The sequence below is a fragment of the Geotrypetes seraphini genome, chromosome 8 (assembly GCF_902459505.1).
Source record: "Geotrypetes seraphini chromosome 8, aGeoSer1.1, whole genome shotgun sequence".
In the NCBI taxonomy this organism is placed as follows: Eukaryota; Metazoa; Chordata; class Amphibia; order Gymnophiona; family Dermophiidae; genus Geotrypetes; species Geotrypetes seraphini.
The window spans coordinates 177,911,230-177,930,748 of record NC_047091.1 but is presented as its reverse complement, the minus strand read 5'-3'; the positions used below and the strand labels follow the sequence as shown (position 1 = coordinate 177,930,748).

Here is a 19,519-nt window from a genome sequence, read left to right as displayed (position 1 = left end):
TTTAAAAAGATGTCGTTTTTATTATTCAAATATAGGCAATATGTATCTTTCAAAACTTGTGCTACTTTGTTTTCTGATTTTACAGCACCACATTTGTAAGCAGTTATTGCATTTTCAGCTACAGTGATATTCAATGCTAAGATCGTTAGGTGTAGTTCTGTATCCCAGGAAATTAGTTGTTAGGTTCTCTTGCAGTGTTAACGCTTCAGAAGAAACATCACATGTATACCAGGGTTTGCAAACTTCTAACTCCACAGTTAATGTCACGTCCTGAAGAAGGCAAATCTGAGAAGACCATGGCTGCAGTATCACTTCTTGATTGAGGAGAGATATGCGTACCAGAACAAAGCTACTAGATTTCCAAACAGAACTCGAAACTGCAAGAGACAGAAAAGGAAATAAAGAGAGATTAGATTCTTACCTTGATAATAATAATTTTATTCCCATATACTGCCAAAGCCATGGTAGTTCGAGGCAGATTACAATAAGAAGAGCTGGACAATCAGCAAAGTAGTCACAATATCTTTTCCAGTGGATAGGGATCTCATTTATTGAATTACCTGTAAACTGTGTTGAGCTCTATCTTTATGGAGATGATGCGATATACAAACTTAAGGTTTAGTTTACTTTTAGTTTAGTATGCAAAACCACAGGGTTGTCCATGCCTGCTTGCAAGCAACCTGTGAACTATTGTCTGCCTCTGCCCTCCCACCCCTAAGCCAAAATTACTCTTATACTGCTGCAAAATTACCCTTCACATTTCTCCAGCTGATCTTAACAAGGACAATCTGCAAAAACCTGAAACACCTAACTCCTAAACCCTCTCACTAGATCTGGAAACTCACCCTTTTCCCCACACCTGAAGAGGAACTGAGGGAGGATCGTCTCTGCTAAGGAGAAAAAAAACATCCATTGGAATATCTTGCTTGCTGGTATTCAAACTTGGGAAAGGTAAACTTGGGTTTCAGTAGGTTATTTAGAATATTGTGTACAATTCTGGAGGCCACACTTTCAAAAAGATATAAAAAGGATGGAGTCGGTCCAGAGGAAGGCTACTAAAATGGTGTGTGATCTTCGTCATAAGGCATAAGGGGATAGACTTAAAGATCTCAATCTGCATACTTTGGAGGAAATGCGGGAGAGGGGAGATATGATAGTCGTGATGTAAATGCGCATGAGTCGAAGTCTCTTTCATTTGAAAGGAAGCTCTGGAATGAAAGGACATAGGATGAAGTTAAGAGGTGATAGGCTCCAGAGTAATATAAGGAAATACTTTTTTTTACAGAAAGGGTGGTAGATGCATGGAACAGTCTCCTGGTACAGATGGTGAAGACAGAGACTGTGTCTGATTTCAAGAAAGCCTGGGATAGGCACATGGGATCTCTTAGAGAGAGGAAGAGATAATGGTTACTGTGGATGGGCAGACTGGATGGGCCATTTGGGTTTTATCTGCCATCATGTTTCTATGTTTCTACAAGTTAAACAAGAATTTAATAGCCTGAACATTTGTGGAGCTCAACCATTCCTCCCCTTTTAATTATATACGCAAACTCTTCATAATCCCTTAGTCTGACTGACAGGAAAATCTTAGCTGTGTAGCTGACCATTAAGCCCGAGTTAGAAAGCAGGCACATTAAATAAATTGCTGGGTGGTAGGTTCAGCTTAGCATTCCTATCTACTGGAAAAGATCAAGGTAAGAACCTAATCTATTTTTCCAGTGCAATAGGGATGGTATGCTGAACCATAGGGGTGTACCTAAGCAGTCCCAAAGGACACAAAAGTGGCATCCTCTTGTGCTTTTATATCTAGTCTGTAGAGCTTGGTCAAAGTATGAAGGGAAGACCAGTTGCTAACCTACAAATCTTCTGAGGAGGACTCGCCGTGGCATCTACCCAAGAGGAGACCTCTCCTCTTTCCAAATGCACTTTCAACGAGATAAGTAGCTGTTTGCCACAACTGATGTATGCATCCATGAATCCATCTGGAGATGGTAGCTTTGGAAGCAGGTCTGCATCATTTCGTCCAACTGTTTAGCATGAATAGATGATCTGAGAGACGAAACTCATTGGTCACCTCCAGGTAACACAATAGTACTCTTCTGACATCCAAAATCTTTAAGGCTTTGTCTTTTTTTCTTAGACCCTGAGGGTGAAATGTTTATGTTTATTTTAATTTTAAATGCTGAAGTCTAACTTCTTGGTTGACATGAAACGTTGAAACAACCTTTGGCAAAAAGTCCCGCTTCAGTGATCTGAAGAAACAGATCTCTGCATGACAGGGCCTGCAATTCTGAGACTCTCCTGGCAGAAGAATTGTCACCAAGAAGACTGCTTTAACTGTCAGATCCAGGAGAGAAGCTTCCTGTAAGGGCTCATATGGGGCTCTGCCGAGTCCTTGTAAGATTATATTAAAGATGGAAATGGTTCTTAAATCGAAGGCTGTAGTCTTAGTGCATCCTTCAGGAACCTGACTATGTCCAGGTGAGCCACACTAGAAAAGCTCTCTTCTCTTGTTCCTGGAAATAGGAGAGTCCTGCTACTTGAACTCTAAGGAACGTCACTGTCATTCCCTTGTCAAGACCTAACGGCAGGAACATCAGTACAGACGAGAAGGGGGCATTGGTCGGCTCTAACTTTTCTTTGCTGCACCAGCACTGTAACATCTCCCATGCCTTAACATATGCCAAAACCATTCTTGGCTTTTTGGCTCTAAGTAAAATAATAATGACTATTTCTGTGTATCCTTTTTGGACTAGCACTGTGCGCTCAAGAGCCATGGTGTAAGACCAAAGCTTCCTGGATCTTTTAGGGCAATTGGCTCCTGTGAGAGTAAGTCTGGATGCACTTGGAGTCCAAGACTTTGCTCCTTTTGTAGTTGTACGAGATCTGCATACCTCGGGTGCCTGGGTCAATCTGGTGCTATAAGAACTACTGTTCCCGTGTGATGAGTTATACGGCAGATCACTCGGTCTATCATGGGCCAAGGAGGAAACATGTACAGTAGCCCAGTCTCCGGTCATAGTTGAGTCAGGATGTTCAGCCCTGCACTTCTGGGCTCATATCTGCGACTGAAGAACTGATTCGCTTTCTTGTTCTTTGCAGTTGCCATGAAGTCAAAAGTCGGATAACCCCATCTTCTCACAATGGCCTGGAATGTTTCAGGGACAATGGTCACTCTCCTGGGTCTAATGTCTGTCTGCTGAGATAATCCACTTGAACATTGTTAATTCCAGCCACGTGCACCGCAGAGATTGCCTGCAGGTGTAATTCTGCCCAACAGATCAATGCCTTTGCGTCATGTCAGAGCAGAGTGCTCCTGATGCCTCCCTGCCAGTTGACATAAGCCACTGCCATGGAATTGGCAAAGAAGACTCTTGACTACTTTGCCCTCCAGCAAAGACTGCAGACAAAGCAGTGCCATCCAAACTGCTCGGAGTTCCAGTCTGTTGACAGACCTCTTCTGATGAGACAGAGTCTATTGGCCTTGGACTGGGTGACCATTGCAATGAGCCCTCCCCAGTCGAACAAGCTGGCATCCATTGTCAAGGTGACCCATGAATCGAGATGAAGTGGATCCCCTTCGCCAGAGACTGTGGATGAAACCACCAGCTCAAGCTGTACTTGGCTGCCGGTATCCAGGTGAGCAGAACTTGCAGGGAGACTCTCTGAGGCAACCAGTGAGACAACAGTGTGTTCTGGAGGGGAGCATATGTGGGTTTTTGCCCAGGATACCACCTCTATTGTGGCTATTTACCTAAGGACTTGAAGGTTAATGGCATGCAGTAGGTTCTAGCTTGGTCAACAGGTCTGTAATCTGACCACGAAGCTTCTGTTTGCATGCTTCTGGAAGAAAGAATCGGCATTCCAGGGACTGTGTCAGAACCAGGTGGCTCTTTTGGAAGTTCACAATTCATCCCAGACTCTGCAGTATTTCCACAATTGCTGCTACCACCTTTTGTCCCTCCGGTTAGAATGGCACTCTGATAAGCCAATCATCTAAGTACAGATGCACCTGCCAACCCACTCTGCAGAGAAGAGCTGCCACCACCACCATAACCTTGGTGAAAGTTTGAGGTGCTGTTGCTAGACCAAAGAGAAACGCTGAGAATTGATAGTGATTTTCCAACACATGAAATCTGAGGAATTTCCTGTGTTCTGGGAAGATGGAAATATGAAGGTAAGCTTCCGTCAAATCTAAGGTGGCCAAAAACTGTCCTGGCTCCATTGCTACAATGGCTGATCTAACGGTCTCCATTCGAAACCGAGGTACTCTCAGGGCTTTGTTGACATGTTTAAGATCCAGGATGGACCTATACTTCTCTGAGCCTTTCTTTGGCATGACAAAGTCATTAGTAGCGGTATAGAAGCTTTCAGTGAACATAAACCTGCTAAGTGGGATCCCGCTTTTTATAAATAAATGTACATAATTAGTGAGTAAGGAGTATTGTAAGCTCTTACCTGTACTGGTACATAATTGACATTAATAAACTGGACGGGGGTCCACACTTTCCAGTTCATTTTCAGAGCTCTCCAGTAACCGGTCTTCATCCTTTCAGACAAAGCAGATAAGTCCTTCCCCTAGAAAAGTTAGCAGCAAGGGGTTAAAGAGATGGCCTCCTGTTATCACAACTATTTGGTTTCCTTTAGGGAGTCTCACAACAACAACAGATAATATAAGATTCACTCTTGGGTTGCCAAGGCTGGCCACAGTCAAGTTCATTCACACAAAGGTGCCCATGCGGTTATTATCGAGCATGGATGTTGTTCTTTAATTTATACTCAACTTAATGTAGGTCCTCTTATCAAGCCACGTTAGGGTTTATTATCGCTGGCTGCTGCGGTAAAAGCTCCGATGCTCATAGAATTTCTATGAGCGGAGCTTTTACCACAGCGGCCCGGTGATAACCCCCCCTCCCCAAACACAGCTTGATAAAAGGGGGGGTCATAGCTGGTTGATCTGTAATTCCATGTTCCAGTTTAAAATAGATTAAAATATTTATTTTGTTAATAGCATAAGAATAATAAAATGACCAAATATACACAAATACAATCCACAAGGTAAAATTCAAAATCAGTTAACTGAAACCTCATAATAGGACTACCATGAAACAGTATAAAGAAATACACTTTCCCCTCCAAATTCGTGGGGGTTAGGAGTAGAGCAGACCTGTTAATATGGAAAAATAGCCTTACCTGGTGGCCTAGCGGTGAAGCAGGGCAGGAGCGAGCTCTTCCTGCGCTCCTGCCCCATGCAGAGCCGCCAACAAAAATGGCTGCTGTGAGTTCCCGCTGTAGTGTTGAGAGACCACAGGAACCACGGCAGCCATTTTTGTTGACGGCTCTGCGTGGGGCAGGAGCGTAGGAAGATCGCTCCTGCCCTGCTTCGCCGCTAGACCATCAGGTAAAGTGTGGAGAGGTCTGGGAGGTAGGGGTGGGTCAGGGTTAGAAACTCGCAAATAATCAAATTTGCGAGTCCTAAACCCATGAATTTGGAGGGAGACGTGCAATATGTCATCGTATGATTAATGCAATTGGGCAAAGGTGAAACTTTTTCTGATATGACATTGTCTGAGGAAGGGACCCAATGAATACTGGAAGCTGCATCTTTAAATGGGCACAAACTAGAAAAATGGATCCCCTTTCAAATCAGTTACTTTTTTGTAAACCTGGTTCTCCTGCTTTTTCAGCCATGTAGTGTTTTATCCAGAGTCGTTTTTAGCCTTTAATCCACAAGTCTTTGAATCATTCAGGACCCTTAGGGACCCCTGAGAAGACAGTTTTGTTGAAACACAGACTGTGTTGGGTCCAAGTCCCCAATGATTTGGATCCTAGGCATTTCTCATGTGGATTATTGAACTGTACTTCTAATAAAACCTGCATCTTGAACATCATCTTCTCCACAGCGTTTTTATTTTTTTTTTTTTGGGGGGGGGGGTTTCTCCCTTCTTACAATCGATTTAGTGATAGTCCACAGGTTATCAGAATTTATAACCAACATTTTTTTAGCTTTACAGAGCAATTATGGACATAGGCTGTAAAAAGAAAGCAATTTGCAGACCCTGGTGGGCTATGTCCTTCCCTCTCAGGTGAAGGGGACCCTCTTTTTGGCTACGGGTTTTTTGGGTGGGCTCTCTGCTGGGGATTCTTTACTTATTCGCAAGGGCTATATAGTGAGTAAGAAATGTATTCTCAATCGTTGGCTCCAGGACTCCCCACCCACCATTTGGTATTGGCGCAATAAATTCCATCTGCTAATGGTCTGGGAATCCTTGTCACCTCGGCTTTCTTGTCATCGTAGTAAGCTTTTTTTGTCTGTTTGGGTGCCTTTTTTGGACACTCTTTCCCTTCTGATTAAAAGCCAAGTTCTCAACCGGTTGCGGAAGCTAGTGGTACCTGTGTTGCCAGTGGGTTAAGGGGGGGGGGGGCTGGGATGGGGGGGTTGTAGGGGGAGGGGTGGGGAGGCTTCTCTTGTTGGGTGGGGCTTGGCCGAGTCTGGGTATAAGAACCCAAACCGGACTCTTCCGGTCTCCACCCATTTGGGTGGTTTATTGTTGTTGTTTCTGTTCCTGTATATTGTAGACTGAAATTGCTATCTTACCTGCTATATGTTTGGCCTTTATCGTTTAATAAACTGTTTTGGAAAAAAAAAGAAAGAAAGAAAGAAAGCAAAACCCAAAACATCTGTAAGGAAAGTGTGTATATTTGATACTGGCTGATTTTTTGTGTCAAATAATGGGCAACTTTTGAACTGGCACCCACAGGTTTACAAAGTGTGAATTAAGGCATGGAACCCTGCAGGCCTTGTTAGCATTAGTAAATCAAAGTAAATTTTAAATTTTGGTGGAATTCAGTTTTCACATATACAGAATGGAAAGATCAATAGCGGTGCAAAATGGAAATTATAAAAACTTCATTAAAATTTGGGAACCATTAACGTCCTTTTGTCATGATTGATGCCATTTTTCTAATATTTCTATATTTAATATGTAAGATAAGGGTGGGGTGGGGGGAGGATTTCTATTATATGAAAAATAAAATTACTAGAGGGATTTCAGGATGGGAGAGGGAGGGTTATATTTGAATTATAAGATATAACGTTAAGATGTACAAGTAGTTAAATTTATGTTATTGTGTTGCAATTTTTGTACACTTGATGAAAGTTTTAAAATGAATAAAGAATTATAAAAAAAAAAAAAAGTAAATCAAAGTAAATGGTTCTGTTTTGGCATGATATACTTTGCTGAGCCTATGCATTAGCCAGATAAGCGTATTGCGGGGAGGGTTAAGATAGGCTGGAGTGAGCTTTGATGGAGACTCCAGTAGATGGAACCTAAGCACTCAACCGGGCAGGGCTTTGGGTTTCTGGCTCAGAAATTTAAAAAAAAAAGACCATTTCAACTAAATAAAGTTATGGAGCATGTATGGTTGGGCAGACTGGACGGACCACTCGGGTCTTTATCTGCCGTCATTTACTATATTACTATGTATAAGTAAGTATTTCTTTGTCCTTCCATTCCTATCCTGCCGTTCCAGAAGTAGCACAAGGCAGTTTCGATCTGATTGCAGCATGGCCACTTTGAAGAACAACGGATCCATTAATTAGACATTAATCTTGATTAGTTGTGGCACTGTATTAAAACAACTTACGCTATTATGACTAGAAAGCTGAAATGTTAAAGGTGACTGTTTTTCCAGTTGTTTGTTTTAATGGAAGATCGTGATGCTGAAAGGTAGAATTCTTAGTCAGTCAAAAGGACAGATTTAGCACAAATATTTGATGTCCCTGTGGTGAAAATGTAAAGGTAACTGGATGAATCAAGATGACGATATACTATGTTTTTCTCATAGGCTTTCAAGGCTGGCATCATGACTGTTGCAGTTCTCCGAGTTTTGCCGCATCTGAGCAAGTGAAACCGACTTTTCAGCCATCATGTTGTGGCTTTCTTCAGGGTACGAAAGCCAAAGCGTGAGGGCTGAAATTTATTTATTTATTTATTTGATTTTTTAGCCCGTCCTCCCAAAAGAGCCCAGAACGAGTTACAATGAATATATTGGTGCATTAAAATTATAAGTAAGATAGGTACTTAGAAATTCCCTTACTGTCCCGAAGGCTCACAATCTAACTAAAGTACCAGGAAAAATGACAATTAGAAGAGTAATAAAGAAAGAAAATAGAGATAGAGGAGAAAAATAAGAAAATAAACATACTAATAAGATTACAATGATCTAAAGGAATTTGAAAGGTTAAAAAGAGGGGAGATAAGAATAGATGCAGAGGGAGAACCATTGAAGCAATAGAATTCTGGGGAAATGCTGGTTTCACTTGCTCATATGTGGCGAGACCCGGACAACCCCAAATATCATGCTGTGCTTTTGTTTGATTCAGTTAATATCCAGCCTCTGTCAGATTAGTGAGGCAGTATATCAAATCCCAAACTATCTATGATTAAAAGCCAGTGTCCACAAACGTTTTGTAGTCACGGCACACTAAACTCAGGGCCGCGGCTGCAGGGCATCTGGAAATGCACAGACGTCAACACAATGACATCACGCACATGTGTGACATCATCACATCGACATCGACGCTTGCTTGGAGGCCTTCCAGATGGGGCCCTGAGCCTGCTATCACTACACCAGTCAGAGGGCGCTGGCAAGGAGAGGCGCAGGTGCCGGCCGACTGACTACAGGATGTGCCTCTCATCACGAATAAACAGTCAGCCGGCGTTTCTCGACACACCTGGAATCTCACCATGGCACACTAATGTGCCTCAGCACACAGTTTGCAATACGCTGTATTAAGCTAATTATGAAAATTAAATGCTTAGATCGGCTGGCACACCTAAGGTTGTTTCAGACTTTCATATCAACCAGTCTGTGATTCTTCCGGTGTTTTTTCCGAAGCCCCATTCTCATCCTGGAGAGGTGGCTTTGCATACTCTTGACTGTAAGCGTACGCTGGCTTTTTACTTGAAGCGCATTGTGCCTCATTGGATTGCTCCTCAACTTTTCGTCTCTTTTGATCCCAATCGTTTGGGACGCCCTGTTTCTAAGCGGACCATTTCTAACTGGTTGGCCGCTTGTATCTCCTTCTGTTACGCTCAGGCTGGTCTCTCCCTGCTGGGTCAAGTCACAGGACACAGGGTCAGAGCGATGGCGGCGTCTGTTGCTTTCCTCCGATCGACTCTGGTGGAGGAAATCTGCAAGGCTGCCACTTGGTCCTCGGTTCATACTTTCACCTTTCACTACTGTCTGGATGTTTTCTCCAGGCATGACGGCCATTTTGGCTAGTCAGTTTTGCAACATCTGTTCTCTTTAAATTGCCAACTCTCCCACCTTTGGTTAGCTTGGAGGTCACCCACGTGTAGAGAATATGCTGCCTGCTTGTCCTGGGATAAAAATGCTCATTATCACATACATCTTGAGCAGTTTATATACATTTGTAAAATAAATATAAGACCTACAAAATACAGGCACCTGTATTTTCCTGTATAAAATCACGTTAGCACTGAATCAGATTTTAAGACATTTTTATTTCTCAAATGCAGAGATACAGAAAGGGTGAAAAGGCCAAATGGGACTCCAAAAATCACTGGTATATGAGAGCAATGTAACAGCCTCAGAAAAGACACAGTGGAACAGCATATGTTAACCTACCTCAAGAAAGTTCATGACACAAAAGAAGAGAAGCAGGAAGGCCGGAGCAAAGACCAGACGGTCCAACAGAAGCTTCTGGATCACAGCAAAGGAAGCAGTGGGAGGGACCAGGTGTTCCATATAGAGGTAAAAGAAATGGCTTAGAGGCCCTGTAAAAAGGAACCTAAGAAACAAACCAGGAAGGTCCCAGCTTTACTCATTAGCATCCAGACTCCTTCCCATACATTGCTTTCTGCACTTTTCTAACAAACATTGATCAGATGGGGCAGGACTACACCCCTCAGTTACCCAGGTCCATCCTCAACCTCCCATGAAACCATAACCAGTTATTAGTCATTTATCAACCTGACCCAAAAAATAGAGGAGACAGGGCCCATCTTTAGGTTTGAAAAATAAAGTAAGCCTCCACAAGAGTTATATTCATCCAGTACCTATGGGTCAGCTGAGTAAGGGTTCTGCTTTGGGTGGAAATAAATCATCCCCATGCCTTGGGTTTGCCATTTCTCAGCTCAGGAGTGCAAGAGTTAAGCCATATCAATCGGATGAACAACTTCTTGAAGCCGCTGGGACAGGCAACCAAACCGCTGCAATGCAGGCTCTGGGGCAGCTCTCCCCCTCCCCCAGGAATACATTTCCAAATGAATGGTTATTAACTGTTCTCCCCCACCACCACTGATGTGAAATTTCTATGTGCTTCATGGTAAGTTACTCAGTTTTCCGAATAGTATATCTTATTGCACAAGTGCTACCGCTCACAAAGAAGCGCCTTGTATCTAACATATGGGGCCTCTTTTACAAAGCCACGCTAGCGGATGCCCTGTGCTAACAGTCCCCAAAGCCCACAGAGATTTAAAGGGCTTCAGGGCTGTTGCTGCGCGGCTTTGAAAAAGAGGCAGATTGGTCTCTAGTGCCAGCTGGTGGCTATGCCTTTTAACAGCCATAGCAAACATAGCTACTGTGAATTAGGACTATTAGTTTGGCTTTGAAGGACATAAACCATCAGTTCAGCCTCTTCCTGAGGTTCCACTGTAGGTCTCTACAGTTTGCAACTACCCTACGTTGACTTCTTCTGCCATTATGTCTTGGGATATTAGTTCTTTTCCTTAATAGGCCTATTGCCGCATCCACAAGAACGGTTAAGAAAAGTAATCTGTAATGTAATTAAACATCGGTGCATGCAATAAAATGTCACGAAACGGGAAAACCCATTACAACACGATTCTGTCATTTTCTGGGGATACATGGCTTCAGACTTCTTTCAAGAAATTAAATACACCTGCAAGACAGTTTCTCTGCCATTTGTTACCTAAGTGATTCAGCAGTTAATCCCAGGGTCACCCCTACCATTAATGGTCTGTGTGTTTTCACACATGGTCCTGCTTTCCAGCCTCTACCTATTTATGCAGATGAGGCCTTGTATCCCTTTGCATCGCCCATAGGCCATCCTTGGTTAACCCATGTCTCTGAGAATAGCAGGCAAGCTCTATAAAGTCTAGAGCAGTGGTTCCCAACCCTGTCCTGGAGGACCCCCGGGCCAATCGGGTTTTCAGGATAGCTCTAATGAATATGCATGGAGCAGATATGCATGCCTCTCAATTCCATTATATGCAAATCTCTCATATGCATATTCATTAGAGCTATCCTGAAAACCCGATTGGCCTGGGGGTCGTCTAGGACAGGGTTTGGAACCACTGCTTTAATGGACTAGGACAGGGGTGTCAAAGTCCCTCCTCGAGGGCCGCAATCCAGCCGGGTTTTTAGGATTTCCCCAATGAATATGCACGAGATCTATTTGCATGCACTGCTTTCATTGTATGCTAATAGATCTCATGCATATTCATTGGGGAAATCCTGAAAGCCCGACTGGATTGCGGCCCTTGAGGAGGGACTTTGACACCCCTGGGATAGCACTATAACAGAGCAATGACATACTAAAGAAAAACAATATTTTATTTTAATACAATTGGTATCAATTAAAAGCTATTTTGAAGTATTTTTTTTTGCAGCTAGAGTTTTGGCTCCGACTACCTCTTTAAATCAGTGGTTCCCAACCCTGTCCTGGAGGATCACTAGGCCAATTGGGTTTTCAGGCTAGCCCTAATGAATATGCATGGAGCAGATTTGCATGCCTGTCACTTCTATTATATGCAAAACTCTCTCATGCATATTCATTAGGACTAGCCTAAAAACCCGATTGGCCTGGTGGTCCTCCAGGACAGGGTTGGGAACCACTGCTCTAGAGCATATTACATACAGCACTGCATTGCCTGATAGCGAGGACTTATATCCTGCTCTCCGCCTGTTAGAAGTAGCAGCTTTGCTATCTCTGATAAGCCCTTGTCTTGCACTTACCCATAGATGGCGTACCGCAGTGGTGCGTTCACATCAGCGCCCTTAGATGAATCTCTTTTTCTCTCAATGGCCTGGGCCAGCAGGTTTCCTAATGCTGAAAGGATTCCACTGGAACAAGAAAGGAAATTAGAAGCCAATATGTGACAGCAAAACCCCAAATACTACTGCTACTATTATTCATTTCTATAGCGTTACTAGACATAAGTGGAACTGTTAGGGTTACCAGACTTCTGTGAAAACCCGGACATGTCCTTTTAGAGGGATGGACTTTCCAAAACCTGCAGTTTGTCTGAATTTTGGAAAGTCCCGAGCTCCAGTCGCGTCTGGAGGGCCATCAGCAAGCATGGGTGGATAACAGTATGCATCCATGCATGCTGGAGGTCCTCTAGACGCAGCCTGGAGGTCAGCAAAAGAGAGATGAGGCTTTTTGGGAGTGGGGCTGGAGACGGAACAGGGCGGGGCTGGAGACAGAATGGGACGGGGCTAACACAGCGGGGCCATGCATCCGGGTTTTCATGTCCTTAAATAACCCTAAGCACTATACATTTTACATGCAGGTACACTAACTCTGTATTGTAAACACCTTTACAAAAGCACAAGTATTGATTAAGGTTCAATAATGTATTGATTAAGGTTTAATAATGTCTGTATTGAAGCCATCCCAGGAAATGCAATCTCTGTATTGTAACACCATTACAGAAGCTTTGAATTGACTCTCCCAGTCATTAGCAGTGGTATAGAAGCTTTCAACAAACAAGCAATAAACTTTCTCTGTCCCTAGTGGGCTCACAATGTAAGCTTTTGTGCCCACGGCTATGGAGGGTTAAGTGACTTGCCCAGGGTTACAAGAAGCTGCAGTGGGAACACAACACAGCTCCCCAGGATCATAGTCCACTGCACTAACCACTAGGCCACTCCTTCAACACAACTTAAAACAAGGAAAGTACAATAAGAGCATATTCCAACATTATCAGGATCAGGGGGAAATCATTACACAAGGGCCAGCTTACCCACATAGAAAGCTCTGCAGAGATGAATCCTCTTGATGACAAGACAGGATGGCTGTCTAATCTGTCCCTCAAAGGTGATTGGTACCAAGAAGTGGCTTTCTCTACAGATGGGTACAATAGTGAGGGATGCCAATGGAAGATTCCACCTGGCAAAAAATGAGGGACCCAGTTGAATCCTCACCCTGCCTTCTGATATTACCAGGAAGGACTCTTGAAAAGAGAGGGCCAGTGACATCCTTAGAATACAAGAGTTGAAATACATCACAGTTACCTGGCAAGATCCCAAAAGAGTGAAACATCCTTAAGAGATGTTTCCTGCAGAGGGTCAAAGGGCACTTTCATCAATGCCAAGGTTCAGATCCCAAGGAGACAGTGTGTGTATGTACCAGCCCTCTATAACACAAAGGGCCACCATCTCCACTTGTAGAGAGCTCAGGGCCAAATCCTTGTCCAGTCCATCCTGGAGAAAATTTCAAATTCAACAGTGAAGACTAGAGTGGAATAACATGATGGTCTTGGTACTACGCCTCAAATAACCTTCACACTCTGACATATGCTAAAAGAGTTGGGTTAGCCAACCAGAATATCCTCTTTTCCTGAATCTCACCCTCTCAAGTCAAGCTGCAAGACAGATACGATTGTGCCAGGACCTGCTCTTTTGTGCACAGAAATATTTTTACACCACCATATTTTCTCCGGTCTGTTTTAAATCTACTACTTAGTAGCTTCATCCATCGCATGCCCCCTAGTCCTAGTATTTTTGGAAAGTATTTCCACTCCACTCAGTATTTTATAGACATTTATCATATCACCCCTGAGCTGTCTCTTCTCCAAGCTGAAGAGCCCTAGCCGCTTTAGCCTTTCCTCATAGGAAGTCATCCCATCCCTTTTATCATTTCAGTCACCCTTCTCTGTACCTTTTCTAATTCTGCTACATCTTTTTTGAGATATGGTGATCAGAACTGCACACAATATTTGAGGTGTGGTCATACCATAGAGCGATACAAAGACATAACATTTCCATCTTTGTTTTTCATTCCTTTCCTGATAATTCCTAACATTTTATTTGCTTTCTTAGCCACCGCCACACATTGAGCTGAGTGTTTCAACATATCCTCAACGATGACACCTACATAGTAAATGACAGCAGAGAAAGACCTGATAAAGACCATCCAGTCTGCCCTGTAATCACATGCATTACAAATTCATGATTAAATTAAAATGCCCTTTTCCGGTACAGGTCTAGGATGATTCATCACGGCCAATTCATCACAGCCGTGATAAATCGTCCATAGCGGCACCTGACCTCTTGTGGGGGGGGGCTAAGTCCTCCAACCCCTATAGTAGGAGCACCCCCAAAAAAACATAAGAACACTCCCCCACATCCCCTACCCCCAAAGGTAGGAAGGTTGCCCTGCATACCTCTTGAAAAGTTTGTCAGCGCAAGCAGCATCGTCCATCTCCTGCTTGTGCCAGCCTTAGCTCCCATCTGATGTTGCAACTAGGACTTGACACCAGAAAGGAACCAAGGCCGGCTGCTTGCACTGCCAAACTTTTCAAGAGGTATGGGGCAGGATGGGAAGGAGAAGAGGCACTGGGGGGGGGGGAAGAGAGGAGGAGAAGCACCAATTGGGGGGGGACAGAGGACGAGAGGCATCGTCAGGAGGGGAGACATCGGCGAGGAGGGTGAATTAAGAGGCACCGGCAGGTGGGGGAATGGAGATGAGGAGAAGCAGAGAAGAGGAGAGACACTGGCATGAAGAGGAGAAGCACGATTCATCGCTGCTGTCTTGGAAAGGACGATTCATAGTGGCCATGATGAAACATCCCATGATAAAACAGCCAAAATAAATCATCACATTCCGCCCGGTACTGTCCTTAGGTTCCAACTACTAGAGTTGCCGTTGAAGCTTACTCCAGCCTATCCTAACCATTTCCTTTGAAGGTTTGCCCGTTCATATTCTAATTAGAGATCTTCTGTGTTCATCCCACACTTCTTTGAATTCCATCACAGTTCTGCTCTCCACCACCTCCCTCAGGAAGGCATTCCAAGCATCTACCACCCTCTCCATGAAAAATAATTTCCTGACATTACTCTTAAGTCTACCACCTCTCAACCTCAATTTATGTCCTCTAGTTTTACAAATTTCCCTTCTCTGGAAAAAATTTGGTCCTATATTAATACCTTTCAAATATTTAAATGTCTGTATCCTATCTGTTTTCCAGAGTATACATGTTGAAGTCTTTTAGTCTCTTCTCATACTTCTTTTAGTGCAAACCCCCTACCATTTTCATTGCTTTCCTCTGGACCACATCAAGTCTTTGTATATCCTTGGCTAGATATGGCCTCCAAAACTGAACACAATACTCCAAGTGGGGCCTCATCGCAGACATGTAACAAGGTCAACACCTCCTTTCTTCTACTGGTTACGCCCCTCTCTACACAGCCTAGCATCCTTCTGGCTACCACCACTGCCTTGTCATAATGGTTCGTTACCTCCAGATCCTCAGACACTATCACCCCAAGATCCCTCTCCTCGTATGTGCATATCAGCTTCTCGCCTCCCAGCACATACATCTCCCTCTGATTTCTACTCCTCAAATGGATCACTCTGCATTTCTTTGCATTGAATTTTAGTTGCCAGATAGACCAATTCTTCCAACTTTTGCAGATCCTTTTTTTATGTTGTCCACTCCCTCCGGGGTGTCCACTGTTACCAATCTTGGTATCATCCGCAAAAAGGCAGACCTTTCCTTCTAATCCTTCAGCAATATCGCTCACAAACATATTGAACAGAATTAGCCTCTGCACCGATCTTTGAGGCACTCCATTATTCACCTTTCCTTCTTCTGAGCAAATTCCATTAACCGCCACCTTCTGATAATCAGTTTCTAATCCAGTTCACCACTTTGACTCCCAACTTCAGCTGATCAAGTTTGTTCAAGAACCTCCTAAGAGGAACCGTGTCAAAGGTTTTGCTGAAATTATTATCTAGTGCACTTTCTTGATCTAATTTCTTGATCTAATTATCTTTAGAAAAGTACATGTTGTCTCAGATCTTGTAACCCATTAGATTCTAGGAATTTCACTATCCTCTCTTTCAGCGACGCTTCCGTTATTTTTCCAATAACCGAAGTGAGGCTTACCAGCCTGTAGTTTCCCACTTCATCTCTGCGACCACTTTCATGAAGAGGAACTACATCTGCTCGTCTCCAATCCCATGGAACCACTCCCATCTCCAGGGATTTATTTAACAAATCTTTAAGTAGAGCTGCCAGAACATCTCTGTGCTCTCTTATCAGGCAGCATTATGGGGTAAAGAGCTGAATCAATTACTCATGCTTGCGAATACTTATGGGGAATTTAGGAGACACCTAAAAACATATCTGTTCCTGAAGTACATAGGCAGCTACACCGAACAATCTTTCCCCACAATAACTGACTGCTAAATCTTAACTCTGTTAGTACTACTCAATCTGTAACTTTTTAATCATTGTAAACCACATAGAACTTCACGGTCCTGCGGTATATAAACTGTTATTATTATTAATATCCTGGGATGGATCCTGTCCTGTCCCAAGGCTTTGTCCACCTTCAATTTTTCAAGTTGTTCATAAACACTTTCTTCTATGAACGGCGCTGTGTCCACTCTATTCTCATGTGTAATTTTGCCTTCTCCAGGATTTTCTTCCTTGAACACAGAAGTACCTTGTATTTGTTTAGCAAGTTTGCTTTTTCCTCATAATTCTCCACATAGCAGTTCATAGCTTCTTTCAGTCTCGCAATTCCATTTTTCGTCTTCCTTCTTTCACTAATATGTCTGAAAAAAGTTTTGTCTCCTTTTTTCATATTTCTAGCCATTTGTTCTTCTGCTTGTGCCAGACGTTATCTCTCTCTTGACTTCTTTCATTTTCATCCGATATTCCGTTTTGTACTCCTCTTCTTGAGTATTTTTATATTTCACAAACACCAACTCTTTTGCCTTTATTTTCTCTGCCATTAGTCTGAAAAACTGTACGAGTTTCCTTTTTCTCTTGTTTTTATTTATTTTCCTCAACAAAAAGGTTGGTAGCCATTTTATTGCTCTTTTCAGTTTGGACCACTGTTTTTCCACTTCCCTTATGTTCTTCCATCCCGTTAGCTTTCTTCAGATACTCCTCCATTTTACTAAAGTCTGCCTGTTTAAAATCCAAGAATTTGAGGTTTGTGTGGCTATCCTCCACTTTAGCTGTTATATCAAACCAAACTTTTTGATGATCACTGCTGCTCAGGTGGACACCCACTTGAACATTAGAGACACTTTCCTAATTTGTATAATCAAGAAGGGTATTACAACCAGAATGAAAGAAGTTATCCTGCCGCTGTACCGGGCAATGGTGCGTCCGCATCTTGAGTACTGCGTCCAATATTGGTCACCGTATCTTAAGAAGGATATGGCGTTACTCGAGAGAGTTCAGAGGAGAGCGACACGACTGATTAAGGGGATGGAAAGCCTTTCATACGCTGAGAGATTGGAAAAACTGGGACTCTTTTCCCTGGAGAAGAGAAGACTTAGAGGGGATATGATAGAGACTTACAAGATCATGAAGGGCATAGAGAGAGTAGAGAGGGATAGATTCTTCAAACTTTCAGAAAATAAAAAAACAAGAGGGCAATCGGAAAAGTGTGGTGGACACCTGGAATGCACTTCCAGAGGACGTTATAGGGCAGAGTATGGTACTGGGGTTTAAGAAAGGATTGGACAAATTCCTGCTGAAAAAGGGGATAGAGGGGTATAGATAGAGGTTTACTGCACAGGTCCTGGACCTGTTGGGCCGCCGCGTGAGCGGACTGCTGGGCGCTATGGACCTCAGGTCTGACACAGCGGAGACATTTTTTATGTTCTTATGTGAGCACCAGATCCAGTATAGCTTTTTCCCTTATCAGTTCTGTCACCTTGAAGGGCATCCACTCTCTCTACTTCTTTCTGATTCCGCAGACGGAACTTTCCAATCCGCATCTGGCAGGTTGAAATCACCCAGCAACAGCACCTCGCCTTTTTTCCCCAGCTTTTGGACAATTGCAACCAGATCTTTATCATTTTGCTGCGCTCGAGTTGGAGGTCTGTAAACAACATCCACGTAGATAGAAGTTCCATCTTTTCTTTTCAAAGCTATCCATATTGCTTCTTCTTTTTCCCAGGCCCCCTGCATTTAAGTTGCTTGGATATATAGATAGCTACGGTACTCCTCCACCCTTTCGACCATCTCTGTCCTTCTTAAAAAGATTATAGCATGGTATGATTGCGTCCCATCCATGGGAATCTCTGAACCCTGTCTCTGTGATCGCTACAATATCCTAGTCTGCCTCTAACATTAGGGCTTGCAGATCATGATTTTAGTTGCCTTTGTGGTCATTGCTTTACTTTTCAGTGGCAATTTAATTTTTTAAGTTTTTTGCTTAATCTCACTTCCTGTTTCCTTTTTCCTGGGCAGTGACTCCTAATGTGGAACCCTGCATCATGTAGCTATTGTTCGGGTTCCTCTTTCCCACATGCATCACTTTGCACTTCACATTAAATGTCACCTGTCATTTTGACACCCAATCTCACAAGGTCCTCTTGCAACTTGTGTTATTTCTCAGTTTAATAATTGCACTCTGCTAACATTAGCTTCCTTTCAGAGTTTAGAGGCAACATATCAAAGTGTATTTTGGAAGTTAATTTTAATCATGCTAGTGATACTCGGCATGACTAGAACAATTTCTCCATCTTTCTGTCACATTGTCTGGGTTTCTTGAAGATCTTCTCTATACACTAAACAGAAATCACCAAGTGGTACCTGTACTCACACTTCTATTATCTTATGTTTTTATCCTTTACCAGTTTGTCCAGTGTTCTTGCATCAAACCTTTTACTGGTGGTAATGGAAATGTCCTAGGTACTTACGTTCTTCATTCTCTACAATTCTGTCTGCTCATCATCCCACAGTTTTTCAGGTGCAGTGGAATGTAAGCAGATGCTCATTAAATGAATAGTGGATGAAACATGGAACCTTATTATGTCTTTCTGTATATAGGACTTCTGACATTTGTTTGTCATACCCAGAAACAGGATGTGTAACCATTTCCAATCTGTCCTGCAGAAACTGCATTTGTCTGTTTTACCAAGTTTCTCTGTGTTGTCTATGAATATCTTGGCTGTTGCCCACTTCCTTCTACTGTAATTATTTCTCTCTCATCTCTGGACTTACATCCATATATCCTTACTTGTCCCAATGCCAGGTTTTCATCTGGTTAATCTGTGTGGAAAGTGCAAGGTTCAGGTTTCTGGCAGAAATCCTACATGCAATGAAAGATCTGAACCAAAAATATACTCTGACTTTTCACAAAGCACAAATGAGACTGGTCTACTGGCATGGACTGAAATATTCTCAGTTAACTGGCACCCATGGGAATTGGTAGATGCCGGATAAATGTAATTTCTGGTTGCTTGAGAGTTACTATTAAAAAACAGGCCTAACTA

At 43.0% G+C, this 19,519-nt stretch overlaps 1 protein-coding gene across 1 annotated transcript in view; it reads right to left on the bottom strand.

The window, feature by feature from the left end:
- Positions 1-19,519, bottom strand: part of PXMP2 (peroxisomal membrane protein 2) — a 33,529-nt gene continuing 14,010 nt past the window's right edge. Inside the window, exons 2-5 of the mRNA XM_033957047.1 lie at positions 12,007-12,114; positions 9,655-9,817; positions 4,459-4,578; positions 1-377 (exon numbers count right to left, since the gene is read on the bottom strand). Coding sequence (XP_033812938.1) covers positions 309-377; positions 4,459-4,578; positions 9,655-9,817; positions 12,007-12,114 — 460 coding nt within the window. The 3' untranslated portion in view covers positions 1-308. The remainder of the gene's footprint in view (positions 378-4,458; positions 4,579-9,654; positions 9,818-12,006; positions 12,115-19,519) is intronic.